We start from the raw sequence: 27,026 nt of genomic DNA, 5'->3' as shown, positions 1-27,026 counted from the left end.
GCTTACAGTGATATAAAGAGCCCTGACACACATCACCATCAATGAGTTTAACTGACAAACAAACAAATTCTTCCCTTATCACTCCTAAACACTTTTTGCATAATAATTTGGAACGCGGTGTACATGTGCTTTTCCACAAAACACCAGTGGTTCACGTAGTGAATCTTACAGTTCTAACTTGCCAACCGTGGTCTGTATGGAATTGTTCAATAAAGGGCCCAAAATTAAGATAACATAGATGGGAGAGGTCTCTATGAATAGGAATTCCTAAGTATTTGATACCCTGTGAGGGCCAGGCAAAGGGAAAGTTGGACTGGATGGAATCCTATATGGATTTGGGGAGGGAGACATCGAGGGCCTCAGACTTCGCTGCATTGATTTTAAAATTTTACCATGTAACAAAGTGATCTATTTCAGCCATAACAGCAGGGATGGATATATGTGATTGAGTGATATATACTAGGACATCATCAGCAAATAGAGAGCACTTGTACTCGGTGCCTCCCACCTCAATCCACCTAATATTGGGGTTATGGCGAATTGATGAGAGCAGGTGCTCCGTCACTAGGATGTATAAGAGAGTGGACAGAGGACATCCCTGCCTTGTCCCATTGGTGATTGTGAAAGGTGATGAAAATGTTCTGACGCACCCCCTGGGCCTTGGGACACCCGGAGCCGGACCCTTTTTGGTGGATGCTGGTGGTTGTAGTCTTCGTGGCGGCGACCCGGTTCCGTGGCTCAGGGCGGTCAAACCAGTGGCGGAACTATTTATGTGGTTTTGATGTTTAAATGTCCGACTACGCCACCCGTGGATTGCGGTCAGAGTGAACCGCCGCTACAGGGCAGACCGCTGAGGCTGGTGTTGTGGGTGCAGCAGAGCGTAGCATAACTCCCCACGGGAGGAGTATAGCCTCAGGGCAGTGTATGCGGAGGATGGGGGTGATGGTGCAGGGCAGCAGCAGTAACGACACGGAGTCAGTGATGCAGTCCAGGGCCTTTACTCACAGTTCTTATTATCCAGACCACGTCTGCAGGTAACGGCTGCCCACGTCGTACTGTGCTCACCAGGTGAGGGGCTCAGACAACTCCCAGATAACTTTGGAGCACTTCACAGGACCCCCTTTGTGTGTCCTTTGTCTGGCCTTTCTTACCAACACTTCTGTCCGGCTGCCTCGGGCCTCCTCTTGGTAAACTTGGCGCCAGTTTCCCTGACCCTATGTGGTGCCTTCCTAGCGGGTGTAGCGAGGGGCTGCGCCACATAAAATGTCAGAGCCTCCGGTTTCTAGCTGAGGGTCGTTTCCTGCCTCCACTAGTTCGGGGACCGGTCTCCCCCTTTGGCCTGACCCCTCCACGCAGGTGGATTCGGGCGTGCGGTGGCGACTCGCCCGTCCGCACCCCTGGGATCCCTTCATTCCTCGTTCCTGGAGCCTTCTCCGCTCCTCTTCCTTCCTTCTCCCTCTTCCAGGCCTGGGCCTCTGTTACTAGGCCCGCCTCCGGAGCAGAGCTCATGCAGAGCCCCTGCTCCCTGCCACTTCTGCTCAGACTTCTCTGCACTGAACTAAGATGGTGCCCACCTTTTATACTCCCTTCTCAATGCACCCAGGAACTGCTTCCTCCCTGCTCCTGCACTACAGGGTTCCCCTTCCTCAGTGTTCCCTCCCCCCACTCCAGCCAGGGACAGGGACTGTCGTGCCCATCTCAGGGGCATATTGGTCGCCCTGCCCCACGGCAATGTGGTGTAATGCATGCAGGTGTCGGGTCCTGATCCACACTCCATCCTTACCTGAGAGTGAGATATCACACCTCTGGGTGAGGTGCAATACGTCTGTAGCAACCGAGCCCTCAGGGTGCTACAGTTCCATTTATCTTCAGCCTAGGTGACGTATTGCGATACAGGGCCGTGATTTTGGCTATAAAAGGGTCCCCTAGACCCCTACCCCAAGCTTTTTAAGAGAATCATATATGGCGTGCCAGGAGACTCTATGGAATGCTTTCTCAGCATCCAACGAGAGTATCTAATTACAAATTTTTAACTGCATCTAGCCCAGGAAATACTTTGTGCCTTGTAGCAGTGTCTGCTAGTCAGCGGATTATCCCGGCTGTTAAGCAAGCTACACCACCTGTAGTTTAGACACTTAATTTTTTCAAAGGAAATGCTTCGGGACCATGGGATACTTAGTGAAGAGCATCAGGAGGCACCCCAAGGCATAGGGGCTGGGACTGGCAGTAGGATGCCTTGCGGTGGACAGCCGAGCTCGATCCTTATAAAAGCTTTTTAACTGCAGCAGCTTTAGTGGACGCTACTGGAGCTGGAATTACCGCGGCTGCTGGCATGAGACTTGCCCTCCAATAGATCCTTGTAAATGGATTTAAAGTGTATTCATTCAAATTAGAGAGACAATTTAAATTAAAAAGCTTAGAGCTGCCTCCACCACAGGGGGGCTCGCTCGACCCACCAGCGGACAGGCACCAGTATTGGGAGAGGGGGGCTGGCCGTCAGGGTTCACCGCGGCTCTGGCACAAACCCGGCGACACGGAGGTGGCACGGGCAGGAGCGGACTGGCCGTGTCGGCTTCTCACTTTTTGAATTTTAGAAGGGCATGACATGCCTATATCTGTGTCTCCCCCTCCTTTTACTCCTCCACCTCTTTTATTTTCGCATGACTATATGTACTTGTCACTTTTCCATGTGTTAGTTGTGTCTTCTGAGCAGTTTGTCAGCTTTTGGACACCTTTGAAGGTGTTTTCTATGTGTTTCTATGTGTTTTTGTTTGCCTGCCATTGGTTTTAACGGTGTTCGAAGGTGTTCGACGAACAGTTCGGCGAACACACGGGTGTTCGACGAACCGAACCGAACTCGAACACTACGGGGGTGGGTCAACACTAATCGTAAGTGTCAGAGTAGTTATACAAAACGATTCAGCTATCTCCTATTTAGGTGAGTTTAGCCCCGAAGTCTCATTTTTAAATAATAACATTATGAAAATATTAGAGAACTTTAAAAAACAATAAAATAAGTAAGTAATGAAAAATAATACATCCTGAAATGTAAATTCACACACACATAGATAGATATATTTTGCTATTTATTGTGATACTCTTCTTTGGTAGGTAATTTGTCTATAGAGTTCATAACGTTACAAATACTTGAATATTAAAGGGGTCTTCCAGGCTTACTATATTTATGACCTATCCTTAGTATAATATCAGATCAATAGGGGGTCCAGCACACAGCACCCCACTAATCAGTGGTGTTCAGCTCAACATTTTCCCTTTGACACAGTTGTGAGTGTGTGAGGGCTTGTTTTTCCTGGGAAGAGTTGTAGTTGTGAATGACTCAATCCATTTTTTCATGTGATGTACTGGAAAGTGAGTAAAATAGCAAAACAAAGTGCAATTCTGCAATTGTTTTTGGGTTTCTTCATTTTACGTTAAAATTGACCTGGCAATATGATTTTCCAGGTCACTACGACTATGCAGATACCAAAGACGCATAGGTTGTTTTTTTTTACTTATGTGGTGATAAATAACCCAGAAATAAAAAATAAAAAATTAACTTGTGATGCCATTTTCCGAGAGGCATAACGTTTTCTATTTTGGGATATTGAGCTGTGTGATAGCTTATTTTTTACACAGAGAGCCAATGTTTTTATTGATATAATTTTGGGGTAGATACAATGTTTTGATCACGTCTTGTTGTTTGTTGTTGCGGCAGCAAAATGCTGCAATATCAAATATGTATGAACAAAAAAGGGCCCACCTCAATTTACCAGACGAACCATGATACCTGGTTAGGAGTACCAGGACATGGGTCGGTTGTAGCCTATATAGATAAAGAAAGGAGAACATATGAGTATTGCGGCAATAAAAACATCATTTTATTGGATACAAATTACATGATAAAACATACCAATAACTTCATATAAATAGAATGGGAAGTATAAAGCGCAAGGTACCAGGCAAACCAGGGACACATAAATACTTTGGGTTCAGAGATGTGTGACAATAGATATAGATCAGTAAAGGTATTATTAGTGCAGCATGAATGACAGGAGAGTTCCCTGAGGCTGGGAAGGTCCAGATGGACCAGGGCATGTGGAAAATTCCCTTCTGATGGACAGCCTATTATACCACTTCCAGCACTGCCACTCACCTAGAAAGTTGACTTGCTGCTGGTGAATTTGGGTATGTGCCACTGCTGGTTTGAAGCTGCATGTTTTTGCAGAGTCAAACCCGCAGCGTCCAGGTGTTACAGCATAGTGGATGGGATTTCTAGAAATCCCATGTCCACTATGTATGCATCTCAGGCTGCAGATCACCCACGGACACTGACATGTGGCGCGTCTTTCAAGACCACAGCATGTCAAATTCTCTTGCTGAGTCGCTAGTCTCTGCAACGTAAATTTGACCACTAGAATGTATTGAATGCGGTAAATCCGCATAGTTCAGTGAACACGTGGATTTACCTGTGTTCAATAGAACGCAGTATTTTGGACGCAGCAAAAATATGCTGCGTCCAAAGCGCTACTACGTCCGGATCGTGGGCTTCCACGTCATTTTCATAACCAGTAGAGGGAAAGCCGACCGATGGGAGCTGATATTAGTAGCCAGGGAAGTGGCCATTAGCCATAAATGTTCCCTGGCTATTAATAAAAGCCCACAACTATTTGCTTAGCCTTTACTGGCTAGATTACAGGTGGACCCCCGAAAAAAATTGAAGTAGGGTCCCCCTATAAAATCTAACCAGCAAAGGCTAAAAAGACAGCTGTGAGCTGATTTTAATAGCCAAGGAAGGGGCCATGGATACTAGCTCCCTCCGAGGCTAATAATAAGCTGCCTCAGAACTGGAGCATCCATAAGATGCGCCAAATCTGGCGCTTAGCCTCCGCTCTTCCCACTGCCGTGTAGCGGTGATGAGTGGGGTAATAAGGTTGGGGTTCATGTTAGCCTTGTATTGGCGGCTGACATGAAGCCCAGGTTAGTAATGGAGGGTGTCTATAAGACACCCCCATTACTAATCCCGTAGTAAGGTTTTTGACGTTTTCAATAAAGACACGGCCAGAATAAAGTATTTTATTTAAATAAAATTACACACGGTTTTACTCTTATATTTAAAAATAAAAACACTATATACTCACTTAACGCCCAGTCCCCGAAGCCCTCGTCTCCTGTCAAAAAAAAAAAAATCAAAAAGAACCATATCCCTCACCTGTCCTGCCGGGTGATCAGGTCACCGTGGGACATCGGGAGGATGGCGGACAGGTGTGAATAAGATGTTTTTATTTTAATATTGATTTATTTTTACTTTTTTTTTTACACAGCGCACAGATGCCGGCTGAGGAGACTATTTCTCCCCTCAGCTTCGCCTGCTCCTGCATTTGTCAGCAGGAGCGGCCATCGGATGATGAGAGGAATAGTCTCCCACGGTCCATTCTTTGTGCGGTTTTGCGGAGTTTTTGACCCATTGACTTGAATTGAGCAGAATAGCACAGCTCCATACAAAGTGTAGTGGCCTTTCTTGGGTACTGCAGCTCAGCTCCTACAATAGATAATAGTAGATGGGCTATAGCATCTATGTGCAGCCATTGCACAGTATACCCCTTTTAAGTTGCCAATTAGCAAATATTATATAAAACAAAATCCCCTTCTTAATTTTCTAACTTTTTTGTGGAACATAGTTATTTTTGCCAAATTTATGTGCACTAAAAAGAATGGAAATACTTTTACAATTTATGAATTGGAAAATGTGCATTCAGTGGGTGTATATTTTTTTTCTCGTTTGGAGATTGAAATGATTTTTGCCTCTTATGTTCATGACACAAGTGTCTTAATTTTTATGTATCAACATGGGCTAAAGACCCATTTCCGCCCAATCTTTAACTTCCTGGCTGATGTCTTGAGATATTGCTTCAGTATCTTCAGTAATCTTCTTTTCTCATGATGCCATCTATTTTGTGAAGTGTACCAGTCCCTCGTGCAGCAAAACAACCCCACAACATGATGCTGCCACCCCCGTATTTCACAGTTGGGATGGTGTCCTTAGGCTTTCAAGCTTCTCCCTTTTGCCTCCAAATGTAACGATGGTCATTATGCCCAAAAAGCTCAATTTAAGTTTCATCAGACCACAGGACATGTCTCCAAAAATTAAGGTCTTTTTTTCCTGTGTGCATTTGCAAACTTTAATCTGCCTTTTTTTATGTTTCTTTTGGAGTAATAGCTTCTTCTTGGCAGAGTGGCCTTTCAGCCTATGTTGATACAGTACTCGTTTCACTGTGTATATTGAAACAATCTTACCAGCTTCTACCATCATCTTCACAAGGTCTTTTGCTTTTGTCTTTGGGTTGATATTCACATGTCGGACCAAAGCACTGTCATCTCTGGGACACAAAACCCGTCTCCTTCCTGAGCAGTATGATGGCTGGACATTCCTATCTTGTTTGTACTTGTGTATAATTGTTTGTACAGATGAATGAGGCACCTTCAGGTATCTTGAAATTGTACCCAAGGATGAGCCAGATTTGTGCAAGTACACAATTCTCTTCCTGATATCTTGGCTGATTTCTTTAGACTTTCCCATGATGCTACACAAAGAATCAGTGTGTTTCTAATTAACTCAAATGTTGCCAAAAAAACTTCCAAACACATGACATCATCATATGGGCATTCCAGAATTCTTTAAAGGCACAGTAATCTTAGTGTATGTAAACTTTTGACTTTGCAGTAAGTAATAAAAATGCCTTAAAATATTCTCTCTCATTATTCTGCCATTTGGCAAATCTTAAAAATAATGGTAATCCTAATTGACCTAAAAGAGGAAAGGGTTATTCTGATTTCAGGTCAGATGTTGAGAAAAACATGCATATGTGTCTTTTTATATAGTGTATGTAAACTTCTGGTTTCAACTGTATCTGGGGATCGGTAGGAGTCTCAACTCTGGGACTCACAACAATCGGCAGATTGTGCAATTTTTTCATCCCCTGAGGATAAACTTTTTTGCCATTACAAAATAGTACGACAGGTTAGATCCCCAATGAAGCTTCATTCATTCTCTGCGCAGATTCTGGAAAAAGCCAAGTACAGCACTTGATAGCCAGATAAGGAATGAATGGAGCGCAGATTGCACAAAATCTCACCAAATGCTCATTGTGAGCACACAGCCTTATAGGAACAGGAAATTAGAACTGCAAGAAATGGATCTGTCCTATAACAGACACAAATGATGCCAGATAGACCCCATTGGCTATAATGGAATTTATTTGGTTTCTGAATGGATGTTTCAACTTAAAAAAATTACAGAACTTGCAACAATGCTTACAAAGACCCCAAAGTGTGAATCTTCCTTTCGGGTAAAATTGCATTAGGCCTTAGTTTTCATACACTTGTAGCTTGAAAGCTTTACAAAATCCAGAGTTATTGACAGTTGTCATATTAATATGTTCAGAGAAAGTGGTTCAGAATCTTCATAAATATGGGTTTCAACCTGAACTCCTACTTTTTCAGTGTATTTATACCAGAAAACTGGTGTAAATCCATTCACAAGTTTGCTGGTAGAGGTGCAGTCTAAACCCAGCATCACTACAGCAGATCTGTCAGATAGTGTATGCAGGCGACGATCTCACTCATCATGCACATTTGTGTTCCTCCTTGTTGCTCTATCTGAATGGCATTATAGACCATTTACATTCACTTATTGTTTTTTCCAGACCGTCTATGACCAGTGGTTCATTACACTTTTCAATATTGTGTACACCTCACTTCCTGTACTAGCGATGGGACTCTTTGATCAGGTAATAATTTGTTCATGTAAATGCGCTTGAATTAGAATTTTTTTCATGACAGCACAAAGTGCAAGTTTGGGCAAGAACAATTTCACGTACAATTTGTACAATTGTATGTGAATAATATAAAATATTATTTCTATATACAACAAAGAGAATCTGCTTCTGTAACTGATACTAACATACTTTATGCATTTATCTGTTTGTAGGATGTGAATGAGCAGAACTGTATGGACTACACGAAATTATATGAGCCAGGCCAGCTGAATCTATTATTTAACAAGCGTCGTTTTTTTATTTGCGTATTACATGGCATTTTTACTTCTTTTGCCCTATTCTTTATACCTTTTGGTGCATTTTTTAACACAGCCGGTGAAGATGGAAAACACATATCAGACTATCAGTCTTTTGCTGTCACTGTTGCTACAAGTTTAGTTATTGTTGTCAGTGTCCAGGTGAGTTTTCCTTTCCTAATATTCTTCACAGATTTATTTTTACAGTAATCTGGAAATTAGGTCTAGTTGTCTTAAGGCACATTTACAAGGGCGTGCTTTAAAAGTCCTTTTATACTGTCCAGTGCAAACTGTTTCTTTGTAGACAAACAAATTTTAGTTTTCTTGCATATTTAGAAACTCACAGCACCAAGCCATGGAGATTATCATCAAGAAAAGATGACATGTTCATGTTGGGAATCTGCTCTGAGCTGCCATTCTAATGGTCTTCCTTGGACCTAAAGGAACAACATCCCAACCACAAGTCTCCTGATCCTGCAGTTAATTAGTGGTCACAGCGGTCAGGTGACTCGTGGTAGTGACATTATTGTTAGCGGGCCAGCAGATACCATTGGAACGGCAGCGCTGGTGTGTGTTCCTGAGGTGAGTGTATCTTCTTTTATCCCCATGGCTTGCTGCTTTTAGCTTTTTAAAGGAAACCTGACAGCTGATACATACTGCCCAACCAACGGGCAGCATGTATCAGACACTAGCTGTATGATTATAGCCATGTATGTTCGACTGAAACGCTGCGGCTCCCAGTTGGCTCTTTTCTAGTGCACAAAATAGTATACACAGAGCTGGCCGAGACATGGGAATCTGATTTTAATGCCCCATTAAGCTACTGTAATCGATTGATTCCGCTTGCTCGGCCTTCTGTCTCAGTAGCTGCATGGAGCAGTAAAATTAGATTCCTCTGTCTCGACCAGCTCTATACATACTACCCCTGGCTTTTTACTGTAGTGGAAGAGAGCCGGCGAGGACTGAGAATTATACTTTCACAGGTGAGCGCAGTTATATTGACAGCAGATTGATTGTGCGTGCTCAGCCACCTACAATGGTCCTTGAAAGTTTCTGAACCTTTCAAAATTTTCCAGATTTCTGCAAAAATTTGACCTAAAAAGACTCAGATTTTCACACAAGTTCTAAAAGTAGTTTGAGAACCAAATCAAAGAAGTGAGTTAAAAATATTATTCTTTGTCTTTTTTTTAAGTGAGACAAATTATCCAATATCATACGCGAGTGGCAAAAATATGTGCACCTTTTAGGATTAGCAAATTTAAAGTGAAATTAGAGTCTGGTGTTTCCAATCAGATGTTAGTGGGCGACTTGTTTTATTTGCAGGACCGGGTTCTTTCAAAGTCTGATACACTTCCACCAACTTCTGTTTGTAAAAGTGTATCATGGGATAAACAAAGGAGATTTCCGAGGACCTCAGAAGAAGAGTTATTGATACTCATTAGGCTGGAGAAGGTTACAAACCCATCTTTTACGAGTTTGGACTCCACCAATTTGCAGTCGGACAGATTTTGTACAAATGGAGAAAAATAAAGACCATCATTACCCTCTTCCGGTGTATTTGACCATCAAAGATCACTTCAAGTGCAAGGCATATAATAGTCCATGAGATCATTAACCCCTTCACGACATATAATGTAAACTTACGTCATATATCGTGTCCCTGACATTGATGCGGGCTCCTACGACGAGCCCGCATCTTTCCCCATTCATGACGGCTGATTTAATCAGCTGTCATGTGCCTTTAACAGCCACAAGTGGATAAGAGCTCCACCCGTGGCTTTTAACCAGTTAAATCCCATTGTCAATCTCTGACAGCAGGATTTAACATGCGCCGACAGGAAGTGAGTCATTCTGGCTGCCCATTGGCGCCCAGTCACTTGATCATGGGGTGCCGATGGGTTGTCATGACGGCCTGGAGTCTGTAGGAGACCCCAGTGCCTGTCATTATGATACTCCTGTGAATGCTGGCTCGTGACCGGGTTTTATAGAAGATCATGATTTCGGCTATAAGTAGCAGTGCTGAAGCCCTGCTATGTATAGCACAAGCAATCGGACGATTTCTGCTTCAAGTCTCCTAAGTGGACTATTAAATAAAGTAAAAAGTAAACAAACGTTTTTAAAAATATGAAGAAAATAAAAATAACACGGAAGTTGAAATCACCCCCCCCTTTGCCCCATTAAAAATAAAACAATAAAAAATACACATATTTGCTATTGCTGCGCTCAGAAATGTCTGATCTGTCAAAATATAAAATAAATGAATCATATCGGTAAACAACGTAATGAGAAAAAAATAGTAACGCCAGAATTACATTTTTTGTTTGCCGCAGCAGTGCAATAAAATGCAATAAGAGGCAATTAAAACATTGTATATACCCCAAAATGGTATCAATAAAAACGTCAGCTCAGTGCACAAAAAATAAGCCCATCACACAGCCCCAGATCCCGAAAAATGAGAACGTTACGGGTCTCGGAAAACGGCAACAAATGCAAAAACTTTTTTTCATTAAAATTTCGGAATTTTTTTCACCACTTAAATAAAAAATAAACCTCACGTTTGGTATCTGTGTACTCATACTGACCTAGGGAATCACATTGCCAGGTCAGGTGTATCATATAGTGCGCATGGTATATAAAAAACCTAAAAAACAATTGTGGAATTGCACTTTTTTCAATTTCACCGCACTTGGAATATTTTTCCCGTTTCCCAGTACGCTATATGGTAAAATCAATGGTGCCATTCATAAGTACAACTCGTCCCACAAAAAATAAGCCCTCATACGGCTATATTGACAGAAATATAAAAAATGGCTCTTAGAAGAAGAGGAGGAAAAACAAAAATGAAAAAACACAAAATGGCCATGGCTTAAAGGGGTTAAGGAACCCAACTATAAGCAAATAGAGGCCTTTCTTACGTTAGCTAGTGATAATGTTCATGAGTCCACCATCAGGGTTACACTGATTAAAAATGGTGTGCATGTCAGGATTGCAAAGAAAGACACTTCTGTCCAAAAAAACTTTGCTGCCCTTCTGCAGTTTACTAAGGATCCCCTGGACAAGCCAGAAGGCTATTAGAACAATGTTTTGTGGACAAATCAGTCCAAAATACAGGGTGGGCCATTTATATGGATACACCTAAATGAAATGGAAATGGTTGGTGATATCAACTTTCTGTTTGTGGCACATTAGTATATGGGAGGGGGAAAACTTTTCCAGATGGGTGGTGACCATGTCGGCCATTTTGGATCCAACTTTATTTTTTTCAATGGGAAGAGGGTCATGTGACACATCAAACTTATTGAGAATTTTGTAAGAAAAACAATGGTGTGCTTGGTTTTAACGTAACTTTATTCTTTCATGAGCTTTTTACAAATTTATGACCACTTATAAAATGTGTTCAAAGTGCTGCCCATTGTGTTGGATTGTCAATGCAACCCTCTTCTCCCACTCTTGACACACTGATAGCAACACCGCAGAAGAAATGCTAGCACAGGCTTCCAGTATCCGTTGTTTCAGATGCTGCACATCTCGTATCTTCACAGCATAGACAATTGCCTTCAGATGACACCAAAGATAAAAGTCTAAGGGGTCAGATCGGGAGACCTTGGTGGCCATTCAACTGACCCATGATGACCAATCTACTTTCCAGGAAACTGTTCATGTAGGAATGCTCGGACCTGACTCCCATAATGTGGTGGTGCACCATCTTGTTGGAAAAACTCAGGGAATGTGCCATCTTCAGTGCATAACGAGGGCAACACATCATCATGTAGCAATTTTCAGATATCCAGTGGCATTGAAAAAAATAAAGTTGGATCCAAAATGGCCAACTTCAAAATGGCCGCCATGGTCACCACCCATCTTGAAAAGTTTTCCCCCTCCCATATACTAATGTGCCACAAACAGGAAATTGATATCACCAACCATTCCCATTTAATTTAGGTGTATCCATATAAATGGCCCACCCTGTAGTTTTAATGATCATGATAAATAACTATTACCATCTGTAAAATACAGTTGTGATAGTATCATGTTTTGAGTCTGTTTTGCAGTATCTGGGCCATGATTTTCCATCTTTGATGGAACAATTAATTCTGAATTATACCAATAAATTCTAAAGAAAAAAAGAATGGTTAAAGAATAAGAATTTTAAAGGAAATGTGTCAGTAGGTTTCTGCTATGTAATCTGAGAGCAGCAATATGTTAGGGCAGAAATCCTAATTCTATTGATGTGTCAATTACTGGGTTGCTTGATATAATTTTGATAGAATCTCTGTTTTCCTGCTGTACATGTAATAGTGCTGAACTGTGTATAACCTGCCCACACCCCTGATTGACAGTTTTTATGTACACTGTATATTGTCAAAAATCTGCCAATGAGTGAAGGGGCGGGGTTACACAAATTAGCTGGACTGCCTGGCAGATGACACCTAGTCCTGCAGTGATAATCTCTTGCTGATAAAACACTGATTGTATTGAAGCGACAACACACAGCTTAATAAGTGACATATCTCTGGAATCAGGCTCCCTTGCTCTATAATATGCTGCTCTCAGATTAAATGACAAAACCCTCCCTGCAGCTTCCTGACAACAGAATGTAGGCTGATTTCTAGCAATTTGTTAGCAAGATTCACAATTACAATTTCTATATTGTTTGCGGACATTTAATAATAATTTAAATTAATAATGTTCCTTCAGATATCCCTAATATGTGGTGTGATTGTATTACAGATTGGTCTGGACACCAGCTACTGGACAGCTATAAACCATTTCTTCATCTGGGGCAGCCTGGCTGTGTACTTCTCCATCCTATTTGCCATGCATGGAGATGGAATTTTTGATATTTTTCCCAGTCATTTCCCTTTTGTAGGTAAGATCTAAAGTAGATTTTTATTTTTTTTCTGCAGTTTACACAGTACAGGTATGCAGCTCCATCAGCTATAGCATTGATCATGTTGGATGTAGTTAATTTAATTGAAAATCACTTGGCCACCATGTTGTTAAAAGGGTTATCTGTGACTTTTGTATTTTTTTTTATGGGGCTAAGAACTTACAGGCAGATAGTTGCTAACTACCTGCTTGATCTGCCCAGTGCCAAACTCTGCTGGCTCAGAGCGGTTACGAACTGTTCCTGCTGGTGAATCTGCATCTTCCATTGACGTCTACAGACGTCTGCTCGGTCAGGGGGGTGTCACTGTCGACATCATGCTGATTGACAGCCGGCTTCCTGCTGCCTAACTGCGGGGAACTTTCAATCAGCATGACGTTGACAGTGACACCCCATCAACAGAGCAGACCGGAAGAGGAACAGCTGCTCTGTAGACGTGGAGTCAAATGAAGCAGCAGAATCGCTGGCAGGAGCGGTCCGTGATCAATCTGAGCCGGCCAAGATCGGCGCTGGGCAGAACAGGCAGCTGATTAGCATAAGAAAGAAATCCCAGTTAACCCCCTTTAAATGTTCTTTCCTGTACTGGTTTCAGACAAAGCTAATGGACTTAGAAAACCTATATGCCTACCATATAATACATGGTCCGCAAATCCCTATAATCAAAGCAAAACCAAAAAGATCTGTTCTGGAGAAGAAGATTACAGTACGGGGGAAAGGAGAAGCCCTTTCCCTCCGAAATGAGTGATAATAAAATCTATGAATAAGTATTCTCCAAACAAACACATATAAGGGAAATTTCGAAAAATTATTCTTTATTGAAGAAAATATATAAATATCATAAATATTACAATAGATGTAAGTAATAAAGTACAAAGTAAGGACAGTAGGGGAGGCGGAGAGAAGACAGCTAAAAAATAATGTAATGAGATGACTGATATAACAAAGAGACTAACACCCCAAAAAGCATTCAATAAATGACAGATGTAAATATGGTGCCTATGGATAAAAAATCCTAACACTGACCATATCAGAAAATAGTGATTACAAATCCTCTAGGGAAAACTGAAAGCACGTCTAGCATAAAGCCAAAACATCCTGTATGTAAAATACATACAGGTAAGTATCAAAATGGTTGTATGCTGTCAAATAGACCGTAACCATAGTAATTGTGCATAAGATATACTAATCAGTAAGTTTTAGGACCAGATATGGAGCTTCCATTACCTTGTGTAATTTCTATGGAGTCCAAGGCAGCGTGGGAAAGAATGCTAGGGGTGCACAGCAGTCTCGACGCGCGTTTCGCCCGGAAATGGCTTCGTCAGGAGGCGTGGCTAACATGAAGGAAGGGGACACCTTATGTACCGGAGTGTGCCTATCAAAGTAGGGTATGTGGTGAAGTCCCGCCCCCGGCGATGACGCGGACGCCCCCGTATGACATGTGGCCAGGAAGGAACCGAAGCACCTCCCATGTGGCCACAGCAATGCGGCCCGTCCGGGACGCCGCCAGGACAGGAACAAGCAGAGTGTGCCAGCCGTAATTGAGTACGTAATGAAGCCACTCCCCCGGCGATGACGCGGACGTCCTCGCGCAGCTAGTGGCCAGGGAGGGGGACCTCCCATGTAACCACGGCAACGCGGCCCGTCCGAGACGCCGCCGGGACAGAGGCAAAGGCATGCAGTGACAGGTACATCAAAGTACAGGGGGCACGACGGAAGGCCTGAGTGAGCGGGCAGCAACCTATGGGGGGCTCAGCACAATGCTGGCACACGGAGTGGCCACCTCACTGTGCCGCAAAGTGCTGAGCCTCCATCGGAATAAAAGCAATGATGATAAGCCTCATGATGAATATAATGTAGAGGGGGGGGGGAAGGCCCATTACCATCTCCCCTAAAGCTTGGGAGAAAGGCTGTCCAAAGAGGTCAGCATCTCCTACATATAAATCTGAGGATAATAAAGTGCTGAGGAGCTATACAAGGGTATATAGCCTGTAAATCGTAAAGATCACATACAGAAGTATATTGTAATGGGAGACCCCCTACTATAGAGCTAATACATGACAATTTATAACATTTCCAGAAAGGTCAAAATTCCAACAATCACAGTAGATAAGTGATCCATCAAGTAAGTATATGAGGCAGTTATTGAACAGCAAACAGATTAATCCTCCTATATAATAGTTATACAATGTCCCGCAGCTATATAATAATTCACTGTTTAAGGGAACAAGGCAATTAATGTCTGAAAGACGTTCTTATTTATACAGGTACTATACAAATAGTATTTGTGACGTAATTCTTATCGTCTAGATTATCTGTTCAAGGTTGCATGAGATGTGTTCCATAGTTCATATCCTCTGTCAAGTTGATGCACACGTCAGATTCTTTCAGGCCGTATAATACCGCCATATCGCCATAACACAGCACACCTGAATCAAGTGGATGATTAAAGGGAGAAATATGAGTGACATAAAAGAATAAAACACAAAAGGTGTCAGTCTAAAAATAGCGCCGCACTTGTTATTATAGAAAGGACTTGAAACTGACCATATCATTTAATCCATTTGGGGCAATTGTGTCCAATAGCACAATCCACCGTGTTTCTTTTTGAAGCAGCTTCTTTTTGACATTCCCACCTCTAATGCCCATATATACGCGGTCAATGCCCCGGACTGTCAAGCCCCGAGGATTACCTCTATGGATCTCCAAAAAGTGTTTAGGTATTGTTTTGAGAAATTGTAGATCAGTACAGGAAGAGGCATTATTTATATCTCTTATATGTTCTTGTATGCGAACCTTCAAGACTCTGGTGGTCATACCAATGTAGATTAATCCGCATGGGCAGGTTAGGTGGTAGACAACTGCTTCGGTGTTACATGTGATATGGTGGACTATGCGAAAGGACTTTTCCCCGCCGGGATTACAAAAATGTGATGCTCTAGGAAAGAATCTGCATACCGAACATTTACCGCAAGAGAAGCTGCCCCATGGTGGGCCTTTACTTCCGAATAGGGAAGGATTTTTTGGTGGGATATAGTGACTCCTGGTTAGTAGGTCACTCAATGTATTTGACCTACGCCAGGTCAAAGCTGGTTGTTTTGGGAGCCGAGTTTTAAGATCTTTATCAGTTAGTAAAACTGACCAATGTCTTGTCAGAATGTTTTTGATATCCATCCAATTATTATTGAATGTAGTTATAAATCTTGGATATGAATTTTCTGGAGATTTTCTGCTTCTAGAATTTGAATGGGTAGCAAGAAGGCTTTGTCTGTTAGAATTTTTGGCCCTCATATAAGTTACATTAATGTCACAGATATTATAGCCTCTATTTAGGAACCTCCTGGAGAGGTCCTGCGCTTGATTATTGAACTTGTCATCGTTCGAACAGATACGCCGTGCTCGAAGATACTGGCCGATGGGGATCGAACTTTTAAGTTTAGGAGGATGAGACGAGGTGAAGTGCAATAGAGAATTCGTAGAAGTCTCCTTGCGAAAAATATCCGTGCCGATTCTTCCATCTTCCATTCTAGTGATGAATATGCCCAAGAAGTCAATATGAAATTGACTGTATTTATAAGTTAGCTTAATGTTAAGCTTGTTATTATTTAGATGATAGAGGAATTTGTCTAGTTGCGACGTGGAGCCCTGCCAGATAAATAATACGTCATCTATATAGCGTGACCAGGAGATGACTGACTCATGACCAGGTGTTTCAAGGACCGTATCTCTCTCCCACAGCCCCAGGAAAAGGTTAGCATATGAGGGCGCACAAGACGCCCCCATCGCTGTCCCCCGGAGCTGTAGGTAGGGTCGGTCCTTGAACACAAAAAAATTGTGTGTTAAAATAAACTCTAAGAGTTCCAGTATAAAGTCAATGAGAGATGGTTCAGTATTGGTCATCTCCAGGAAGGATCTGGCCGCTGTGATGCCATCGCTATGTTGTATAGATGTATATAAGGACTCCACGTCGCAAGTGACAAACCACATATTGGCTTCAACAGTTATACCATCGAGCTTCCTTAAGACATCGGTCGTATCCCTCACAAAGGATGGAAGTGTTTCTACGCATTGTTTGAGAAAGAAGTCGACGAATTGGCATATAGGCTCACAAAGGCCCCCCATGCCCGAGACAAGCTAATGGACTTGTAAACGTTGTTGGTCATGTAAATTTCTATTTTATTTTTTTTTTTCAACAGGAAATGCCAGAAATTCTCTAAGTCAAAAAAGTGTTTGGTTGGTAATATTCCTGACCACTGTGATTTGTGTCATGCCTGTGCTGACATTCCGCTTTTTGAAGGTGGATTTAACACCAACACTCAGTGATAAGGTAGGTAAAACAATATCTGTACTGCTTATATTATTATTTAGATTAGTTTCGCTTGACCTTTTCGCTTGACCTGTTGACTATTTTTGGCCAGGGCCAAACTGCTACTTAAAGGGACCCTGTCACTTCATTCATGCTGCCCAAACCATGGACAGCATGAATAATAGCCTGACTGCGTAACTAAAGCCAGGTATTTCTTTTCATTGAGGCACTTGAAGAGATGGCCAGGAGAGACGTTCCAGGCGATGGACAAGTCCTCCATGAGATTTTGGATCCAGTTGGATGAATACGTAAGTGGGCTGCGCTGCTGGAGTTTTGGTTCTTTCACTTGACATTTGGCTTTTTCATTTGAAAAAGACGCCGGTACAGCGTTGAAACGCGTTTCCTCATCATCATCTCTGAAGAATTGATTTACTCCAGCAGCGCAGCCCACTTACGTGTTCATTCAACTGGATCCAATATCTTGCCGCTATAATATAAATGTTCAGATCGGACAACCACTACAATATTTTATAATTTATGTAATATTTTTTTTACGGTTAGTGAATAAGAACTTCATTCTGCAAGGAATTGAAACACAGAATATTAGAAAGTTGTTGAACTCCCCATTATACATAATTAAAGGGGATATAGGATAACTTGCTCGACCGCTGGAACACCAACCAGTCCCGAGAATGGGGCTCTGCAGCCCTGTCTTGAATTCACATGCTTGGCCACTGCTCCATTCATTGTTTATAGGACTGCTTGGAATAGCCAAATGCTGTTCTCTACTTTTTCCGGCACTCCCATAAACAATTGAATGGAGTGGAGGTTGATAAATGTGCACTTCCATTCTTATTTTATTTTAAATAAAAGAGGGCATTACCAGTGGTAACCAAGTAATGACTGACAGTATGCTCTCCCCATCTCATTTCAGAGCTGTGCCTGATTATAAATAACACAGTAGAGTAGAACTGAGCTTTGTCTCATTACAAACACATTTCTAGCTGCAGTTGTCCTCTCCTAGTGCTTTAGCTTTCATCTCACAGGCTGTCAGTGTGGGAGAAAGGGCAGTACAGCTGAGCTGCAGAGGAGGTTTTAATGAGACAAGTTTCAACTTTGCTGTACTGTGTTAGTTGTAATCCGGCACAGCTATGCAGCAGATCCGACTGCCCTATGAGAAGAGAGCTGCTGGTACAAATGTATTTTTAATGAGACAAAGTTCAGCTCTGCTGTACTGTGTTATAGCCACACACACAGAGCTCTGCCGAGAGATCAGGAGAGCAGACTGTCAGTCATTACATGTTTCACACTGGTAACACCCCTTTCATTTAAACTGAGCTTTGGAAGCAGATTCAGGGAGATATAGATCTCATTTACATATCAAGAAAATTGTGGATTTGTCCTGACATTGGATCGCAGATATAAAGGTGTCATTTTATTCAGCTTCCTATGACCTACATGCCCATATAGACGGCTTAGGAGGGCTGACAGATGCCCTATAAATAGGAAAAAGCTGCACATCAGCAGTTTTTGTATTCACTTTCTTTAATTGCTGCAGTGGTTTGTTGTATCAAGATGCAACTCTTTAAGTAAGGACACATGGGCAATGGGCCAAAAATATATCTCCACATAGATATTAGTGGTGGGTGTGGGATATTATGTCATGGGAATTACCACTTCTGGTGAGCTGCTTTAAGCCCCCGTCTCACATAGCGAGATCGCTAGCGAGATCGCTGCTGTGTCACGGTTTTGGTGACGCAACAGCGACCTCACCAGTGATGTCGCTATGTGTGACACTTTGCAACGATCAGGCCCCTGCTGTGAGGTCGCTGATCGCTGCAAAGTGTCCTGGACCATTTTTTGGTCGTTGCTCTCCTGCTGGTCAGCACACATCGCTGTGTGTGACCAGCGGAACCAGCGATCAGGCTGGTAACCATGATAAACATTGGGTTACTAGGAGCACACGCGCACCTAGTAACCCGTTGTTTATCATGGTTACGAGCCTGCTAAAGTGAGCGGTAACCTCCGGGTCACTGTAGCAGAGTGGTAACCATGATAAACAACAGGTTACTAGGAGCGCGTGTGCCCCTAGTAACCCGATGTTTACCATAGTTACCAGCCTGCTCCTGGTTCAGCAGGCTCGTAACCAGGAGCAGGACATCGTGGAAAGATTCTTTCCACGATGTCGCTGCTCCCCTGATCGTTGGTGAGCCTGCCTGTTTGACAGCTCACCAGCGACCACATAGCGACGCAGCAACAATCCCTGACAGGTCGTATCGTTGTCGGGATCGTTGCAGCGTCGCTAAGTGTGACGGGGCCTTTAGCTGTTTTAGCCAATTAAAGCCCTAGTGGGCTAAAGTATACGGGCAATCCCATATCACACATCACCTTTCCCTAATTCAATCATGGGTAAGACTCACCGGGAGATAAGAATTGTAGAACCCTCAGGCCACTGTGACCTTATTATACCCGGCACCTAGCACTTTATACCCCCTCTTTGTGGTGTCATACTATGTAAACTTTGTTATGTACTTTTCATGGAGTAAAATAATGACTTTTATGCCTTTATACTCATGTTTTCTCCTTTTTCAAAATGTATAACTTTTTATATTTTTACATTGAAAGGTTCGGTATTTGCAGCAGGCTAAGAAGAAACGGAAGCCCTTGGCGAACCATATGCGCAGGGTGCACAGAACTAGCTCCAGGAGATCTGGATATGCTTTCGCTCACCAGGAAGGCTACGGTGAACTTATTACTTCTGGTAAAAACATGCGGTTAAATGAGCCGCCGTCCTCATCGGGCATCGGAAGAACAATGCTGAGCAGCACAAGCTGGATAGAAAACCTGAGGAAGAAGACGGCAGAGAATTTTAATAGCTTCAGCAATGACAAGATTTCTAAATTGTAACTAATACAAAATCATAATTGGGCTTCTTTTCTGTTTTTTTTTGTCTTGTTTTTTTTATTATTTTTATTGGCTTTAAGTTGTGGCCATATTTTTGCACTGTGTTACTCAACACCAAAGGAAGATGATTTACATCTTCTAAAAAAATTGAATCATCCTGAAACAGCAAATTTTTGTCCCATCTGAACATAAAATTTCAACTCTTATAAAACAATGTTCAGGAAAAGGAGCCTTTGAGAGACCTCCACACCCTTCCGTACTCCATTCCCAAACAATTGCAAAACGCCATACTGTGATACTGGACAATAACACGGCACTGTAAACTCGTCAATTTCTGACCAACAACTGTTCAAACAGGTTTCTGGTTGAGTGTCATGGGCATTTGCTTTCTGAACTTTTACTGCATTTTTCTTTGAATGTTTTTTAGTTATAAGTGTAAAGTTATCAGTTTTAGATGGACCATATTTTTTAGTGTCAAAAACAATTTGCACAGTTTCTGCCCTCAGAGTGCATTCTCCAAGATGGTAACAAGATAGTATATTTCACATCCAGGAAGGTTACCTTCTTCCTATTAATATTGACTTGCTGAAGAAAATGCTGCTACTATTGATCACAATAGTTTTTTCGTCCTGGGGATTTGATCATTATTCTGAGTCATCAGTAGCTTCCTTGTGAATTTAATTCTTTAATGTTCTGTATTTTTCAGCAAGTCATTATCCCAAGCTACTACTACTTCTTATGACAGCTTGTAAAGTGGTTTCCTGTTAGCGAGCAACATATAACTTTGGTATGGCCAGTACTTAATGTGTGCTCCAAAGCAGGTTAGAAAAGTTCTCTTCCAAGATGAACTTATCTCTTTCCTTCTAATATTAGGTGAATGTCTATTTTCCATTTTGGCCTTTTCAGCATTATGAATGTGAAAAAAGGTGCCATGACTACACTGTACATCAGGGTATAAGTCGCTCAGAGAAAACCAATCCTCTATACAACCATAGGGATTGAAATTCTGCTGGAGATGAAAAAAAACTCACTTGATGTAGTGCTGGGTATTTTTACTTACATGCTTTGTTTCACACAGAAATGTTGCCTCATCTGTGGAAATCCACCAATTGAACAGTTTTCTCAGGGTATATTCATTTATATCATAACTGCTACTCTTCATCTTGCTTTAAAGGGCAGGGGCTTTCCCATAAATTAAAGAAGGATTCCCATTATTTTTTTTTTCTCTAAATCAATGTATATGGTAATGTAGTGTCAGTGTGTTAATATACTTACCTACCGCCGTCCCCTCCAGTCTCCAGCGCTGTTCTGCTCCTCTTCTGAGTGATGTCACCGCTCTGCAGACTTTCCAGGTCACGCTGCGTTCCCAGGAGTGACTTTTTACAATGTAAGCCTATGGAGCGTTACAACGAGGGTCCATCAGCTTATATAGTAAAAGAGACTTCCATCTCAAGTATAGAGTGATCTGGATAGTCTGAAGAATGGGGAAATCCTACAGAACAGCGCTGGAAACCGGAAAGGATGGCAATAGGCGAGTAGATTAACACACTGACACTACACTACACTAACATTTACACAAGTTTAGGGGAAAAAGTTAATGGAAGGGCTCTTTAAGTTTCAAGAGATGTCAGTGGTTGTCACTCGGTGGTGCACCCAGCTGTTCGGAGAATGTGCAGCTATCAGTGTCAGCTGAGTGGTAGTGATGCTTCATTCCCCTACAGTAATTTACAGACGCCTCTCACTCAATGATCGGCTCACACTCTCCTAGAGATCTGAAATGTCATGAGCGTTAGTTATGGGGAAAAATATTTTCATAAGTGGACTGGTATATCTTGTAGAGTCTTCTTTCTCACCAGACCAATTATCAAGACATATAGTGCATTTAGACGGGTAGATAATTGGCAAATGCTCGTTCCCGAAACATGCTCATTCATCAGGAGATCAGAATATATATGCCTGAAAAAAACAGCTGCACATTACCCCGTGTAAACAGGCGTTGTGCTGTTGATAACATGATACTTGTTATTGTTCCTCATTCCTATGTAAACAGGCCTGTAAACGAGCATCAGACAGCTTGTATATAGTTGATTAGTCTTCGTTAATGGAGCATTGACAGGCAAAAACTGACACGTCTAAATGCACCAATGAGCTCTTTTACTATAAAGGTAATTGGGTTTCTGTATGATGCAGTTCTACGAACTGGTTAAGGAAAACAATTTGCAATAAAACTGAATGTAATGTTACCATAACCTATCTAACTTGATATTCAAGTTGCAGTATCGTTGAGATCAGCAATCTAAAAATGTCAGAACATCTTTTTTGGGAGAACTAGGATGCCATGCATTTTTCTAGGTGGCATTACCTCTGTAAATACAGTAGCTGGCTATCTCATCCAGATACAGAAGTCATCGAAGCGTAAATTATTGGACATTTATGACACCAAATGTAACATAAACAGTGATATTGTTGATATTAGACATTCGTTTGCTGCCTTTCATTTTTTAAATTGAACTAGGAAAATGGTAATTAGAATTGAATAGTCAGCAATTATTCTGTTACTTTGTTAAACTGTTATTTTATTTGTTTGTTTTTTAGGTCTTTATAGTGTGTCACATGCTTGCAAAAAGTTACAATAATGCTGCTCCATGTACAAGACTTAGCAGCAGTGCAGAAACCAGAAAAGTCTCCATAACATGCGCTTGTGCATACCTAAAATATGACACTAAGGAACAAGTATAAAACTGGCGCAGAGCAAAAGTGGCGTAGTTGTCCAGATTTCGCTCTGCTTTCACTGTGCTCTAGTTTTGATACATCGACTCTGTGTATTCCCTTTTACATACGGTTTTATTGTGATACTTTGCACAGCTGCTCTATAGATGATTGCAGGTGCCAACCTAAGATGGTTAAATAGCTTCCAACCTGACCCTAAGAAAGAGCCCTAGAATGAGGATTTTCCATAATCTCATGTTTTTCATTCCATCAATTTTCAGTTAAGTAAAACTATAAACTAACGACCAGAGGACAATGTCCATTATGTCCATACACTGTTTTATAGCCTTTCATTTGCACAGTTTTTGTGACCCACATAGGGTGGCGCTTCTAAAGTCCATGAATCCACCACTAGGTGATGACAGCCATTGTACAACAAGGTACCATTGCATTGTGAACAGTACTGTGCTTATATGAAGGACTTTCCATATAACAGAACTTTGACCTTCCTATGTTCTAAAATACTACCCACCACCCATTTAATTAGCTCAAAATCTTACATTATGATTGACTAGTTATAATGGTGGAAACCAGATTGTGCCTTGAGTAAGCTGCAACCCAGGTCTCTAGGTTCAAGGAGGCATGGCAGATGTCAGTGATATCACTTGTGCTTACATAATGCCATAACGTCAACATATCTCCTTGTATCCCCGAGTGTGAGGCGTGTCATATTCACGTAATTGCCTTGTGTAGCATGTCAGATATTAAACACTGGCTATCTGGCTGCAAACAATGTTATGGAAAAGTACTATTTTATCCTTGAAATGCTCATTTCTATGCTACGTATTTTCTTCTTCCTACTATGTTCTTGATTTCAGTCTCCTCATGATGCATTTCATTTTTTATTTCTGCTGAGCTTTATAAAGTCCTTTAGTTATCACTCTTATCTCCCCCAGAGATGTGATGAGGATGGAGGCAATAGAATTCTGCTGCAGGTTTACTACAGTGCGGTATTACATATCAGACTAAATCAGGGTGGTTGAAGAGCATAGTGGTTCCCTTTAAGGGGAATCTGTCAGCTCCGGTTTTGGCTATCCCATCTGAGTGCAGCATAATGTGGGGCAGAGACCTTGATTCCAGTGATGTGTCACTTACTGGGCTGCTTCCTGTCATTTTGATAAAATCACTGTTTTATCTGCTGCAGATCTACCAGGTATCTGAAACTTGACTCTGTGTAACCCCACCCACACCACTGATTGGCAGATTCTTCCTCATGTACAGTGTACACTGAAAGCTGCCAATCAGTGGTGGGGGCGGGGTTATACAAAGTTTGTGAATATGCTTGACTACCTGGCAGGTTTACTAGTCCTCTATTGATAATCTCCTGCTGATAAAACACTGACTTTATAAAAACTACACCAAGCATCCCAGTAAGTGACATATCCCTGGAATCAGGGTCTTTGTCTCTACATTATGCTGCTTTCAGAATAGGTGACAAAAACTTGGTGACAGATTCTTTTAAACTGTTAAACAGTACAATGGCGTCGCCAGAATTCCCTTTAAAAGGTGGTATCAATAGCCTCTAGGACACACAATATACAATGTGATGCTTATTCTCCGCACAATTGTCATCTGTCTGCCTCAGCCATGCACAAACACCCGGGTCTAACATGCAGTCAATACAGAATATGGAAGTAAGAACTGGTCCAATGCTGGGACGAGTCTTTGGTTGTGTTGTGTCAATTCACTGACATTTTCTTTTTGTAATGTTGATTACTGCTGTGAAACAACCCGTTTATTCTATACATTGTTTTCTGCTGTCTCGGTTTGGTTTGCTAAATGCCTTTACTCCATTTTCATGTTTGAAAATCCAAATTCTTGATATGGCATAATCCATTTTGTATTTGCAGGAGCCATTTATGAAACCTAAATAGATCTATATATATATATTTAGAAATGTCAATCTTTATTATTTTAGGTACAGATTAGTTTAGATTTCTATGAAATGTCTGGCTTTTGTTTTGTGCAATAGAAAAGTTACAATCGTCTGTGCGCATGATGTCATACCAAAGAGTTTGCGCTCTTTTGTAACATAAGGTTTACATATGTACATAGTATTCCATAATTTATTTAAGTGCTTTATATACAAAATATTTTCTATAAATATACTGTTTATAAGTAATTAAAGACATTTTGTGGTTTATTTCTTTTTGTCAGTTTTGACATATTACTAAGTCATGAATGCCAATGGCAATATTTTCACACTAAAGCTGAAATTTAGTATTTTGGGGACACATTGCTACTGAAAAAGGAGAAGTATAGACAATGGTTATACAGCGCAGTTTAAACAAAAATATACAACCGGAAGGGTGAAAATTACATGTATTGGGTACGTCTAAATCACATATAAGAAAAATAAAGGAATCGACCAATGTTTACATTTTAGACTACTCTTGGGAGTTTAGGATCCAATACAAATTGCAGAAGTTAAAAGGCGTTGTCACATAATTAAATATTAATTAAATATTCATTTACTGCTAAAAAAAATAGATTTTTTTGTTTGATCTGATCAATTTTGCAGTCATGTTTTGGCTGTAGCCGATTCTCTACAGTGATTGGCTACAGCTAATACATCATAGTGATTGACTGATACAATCAAATGTTCCTGTGACAGACATCACTGCAGCATGAAGTAGTGAACAGCAGGGAAAGAATAGGACTGGAATGGCTGTGTGGAGGTGAGTACTGTCACTTTAAAGGGAACCTGTCACTTGAAAAACGCCATTTACTTGCAGATATAGGGTTAATTTGCAGATGAATAGCGCTACAATGCCGCCGTACTGAAAGTGTGGTTACCAGGAATAGATTAACTAATTTCCTCCCGGAAAACTCCATATGGGGGCATGAATGGAGTGATTACAGTCATGGCTCACAGAACCACTCATACTATGTGCACGCCCTGCTACTTTGATAGCTCACTGTGTAGAGATGCCCTGCTGAACGGGCTGTCAATCAAAGTGCCAGGGCATTAAATTAGTTGTATTCAACTGCTTCCCTTCCCCTCCCCCCACACACACTTTTTTAGACTATCTGGGAAATTTAAATTTGAAGTAAATGTGTTTTTCCCATTTTGTGCTTTCAAAAACCGGATTGTGTCTTGTAGTAAGGTGCGTCCTATAGTCCGAAATATATTGTATATGCTTTCTGAAAGTAAACTCCTACAAGAGGACCTTTCCCCTGTTATCGCATGTTAAACTGGTTGCGGAGATATTAGGTTGTAAAGTTTAAGTTATAATTAAGGATAAACCCATATATCCTTAACAGTGAAAGGGTTAACTAATATAAAAACAAATATGAAAGAAAAACTTGAATTCATTGTTAAGAAGAAAAAAAAATCAAAATTCCAAAATTGCTAGTTTTTTTCTATTGTCACTGCACCTCACACCAAAAAAATCACTTTAGATCATAGTATATTCCCCAAAATCATATGAATAGAAATGCCAGCTCACCACGCAGAAAACAAGCTCTCACGCAGCTTTATAGATGGGAAAATAACATTATGGGTTATGGAAAAAGAGACAAAAAAGTTTAGTAATTATGAATAGTTGTTTTCCAAATCCGATGGGAGTTCTCCTGACAGAATCACACTAGTGAAAGGCCTGGCAAGGAAATCTGATGTATTGCTTCCCTTCAATTTCTATGGAAAAGGTACCATTGGAATCTATCTAGATTTTTTCTTTTATGTCGATAGATAAAAATAAGTTAAAAAGAAAATATAAAAATAGAATATTTTAAATAATGTAATTTTCTGATGTTACATTCCCTTTAGGTTTTGTTCACAAGTGACAGATTTGCATCTAGCAAATTCTACATAATTTCTACTATAAAATCCACAGCAAAAAACCCTGAGATGTGCACGATGATCAGTCTTTTTTAAATTGAGCAAATCCTCTAACTTTCCCACATGGCATTCAGGAGCATTATTCTCTACATGGAATTGTCAGATATTTGCGGCTCCCATCCCTTTGCTTAGTATATGCAGATTCATAATACTGAATGCACAGCACAGGAAGGCTTGTCCCGTAATAGCACCTCCGGTTCCATGCTGCTCTTAGAGAAGGATCAGCTGTGTAAACTATTTGCTTTACATA

General features: G+C 41.2%; 1 protein-coding gene across 1 annotated transcript in view; it reads left to right on the top strand.

The window, feature by feature from the left end:
• The window catches only part of ATP8B4 (ATPase phospholipid transporting 8B4 (putative)), a 336,358-nt gene extending 311,331 nt beyond the window's left edge, over positions 1-25,027 (top strand). The window contains 5 exon segments of the mRNA XM_073653088.1: positions 7,704-7,787; positions 7,988-8,233; positions 12,803-12,941; positions 17,153-17,283; positions 19,888-25,027. Coding sequence (XP_073509189.1) covers positions 7,704-7,787; positions 7,988-8,233; positions 12,803-12,941; positions 17,153-17,283; positions 19,888-20,169 — 882 coding nt within the window. The 3' untranslated portion in view covers positions 20,170-25,027.
• The last annotated feature ends 1,999 nt before the right edge of the window (positions 25,028-27,026 follow it).

This window comes from Phyllobates terribilis, unplaced genomic scaffold (assembly GCF_046119375.1).
Source record: "Phyllobates terribilis strain yellow unplaced genomic scaffold, ASM4611937v1 Scaffold_11__3_contigs__length_659146591, whole genome shotgun sequence".
Taxonomy (NCBI): Eukaryota; Metazoa; Chordata; class Amphibia; order Anura; family Dendrobatidae; genus Phyllobates; species Phyllobates terribilis.
The sequence above is the reverse complement of the archived record's forward strand: the minus strand, read 5'-3'. Positions and strand labels throughout refer to the sequence as shown.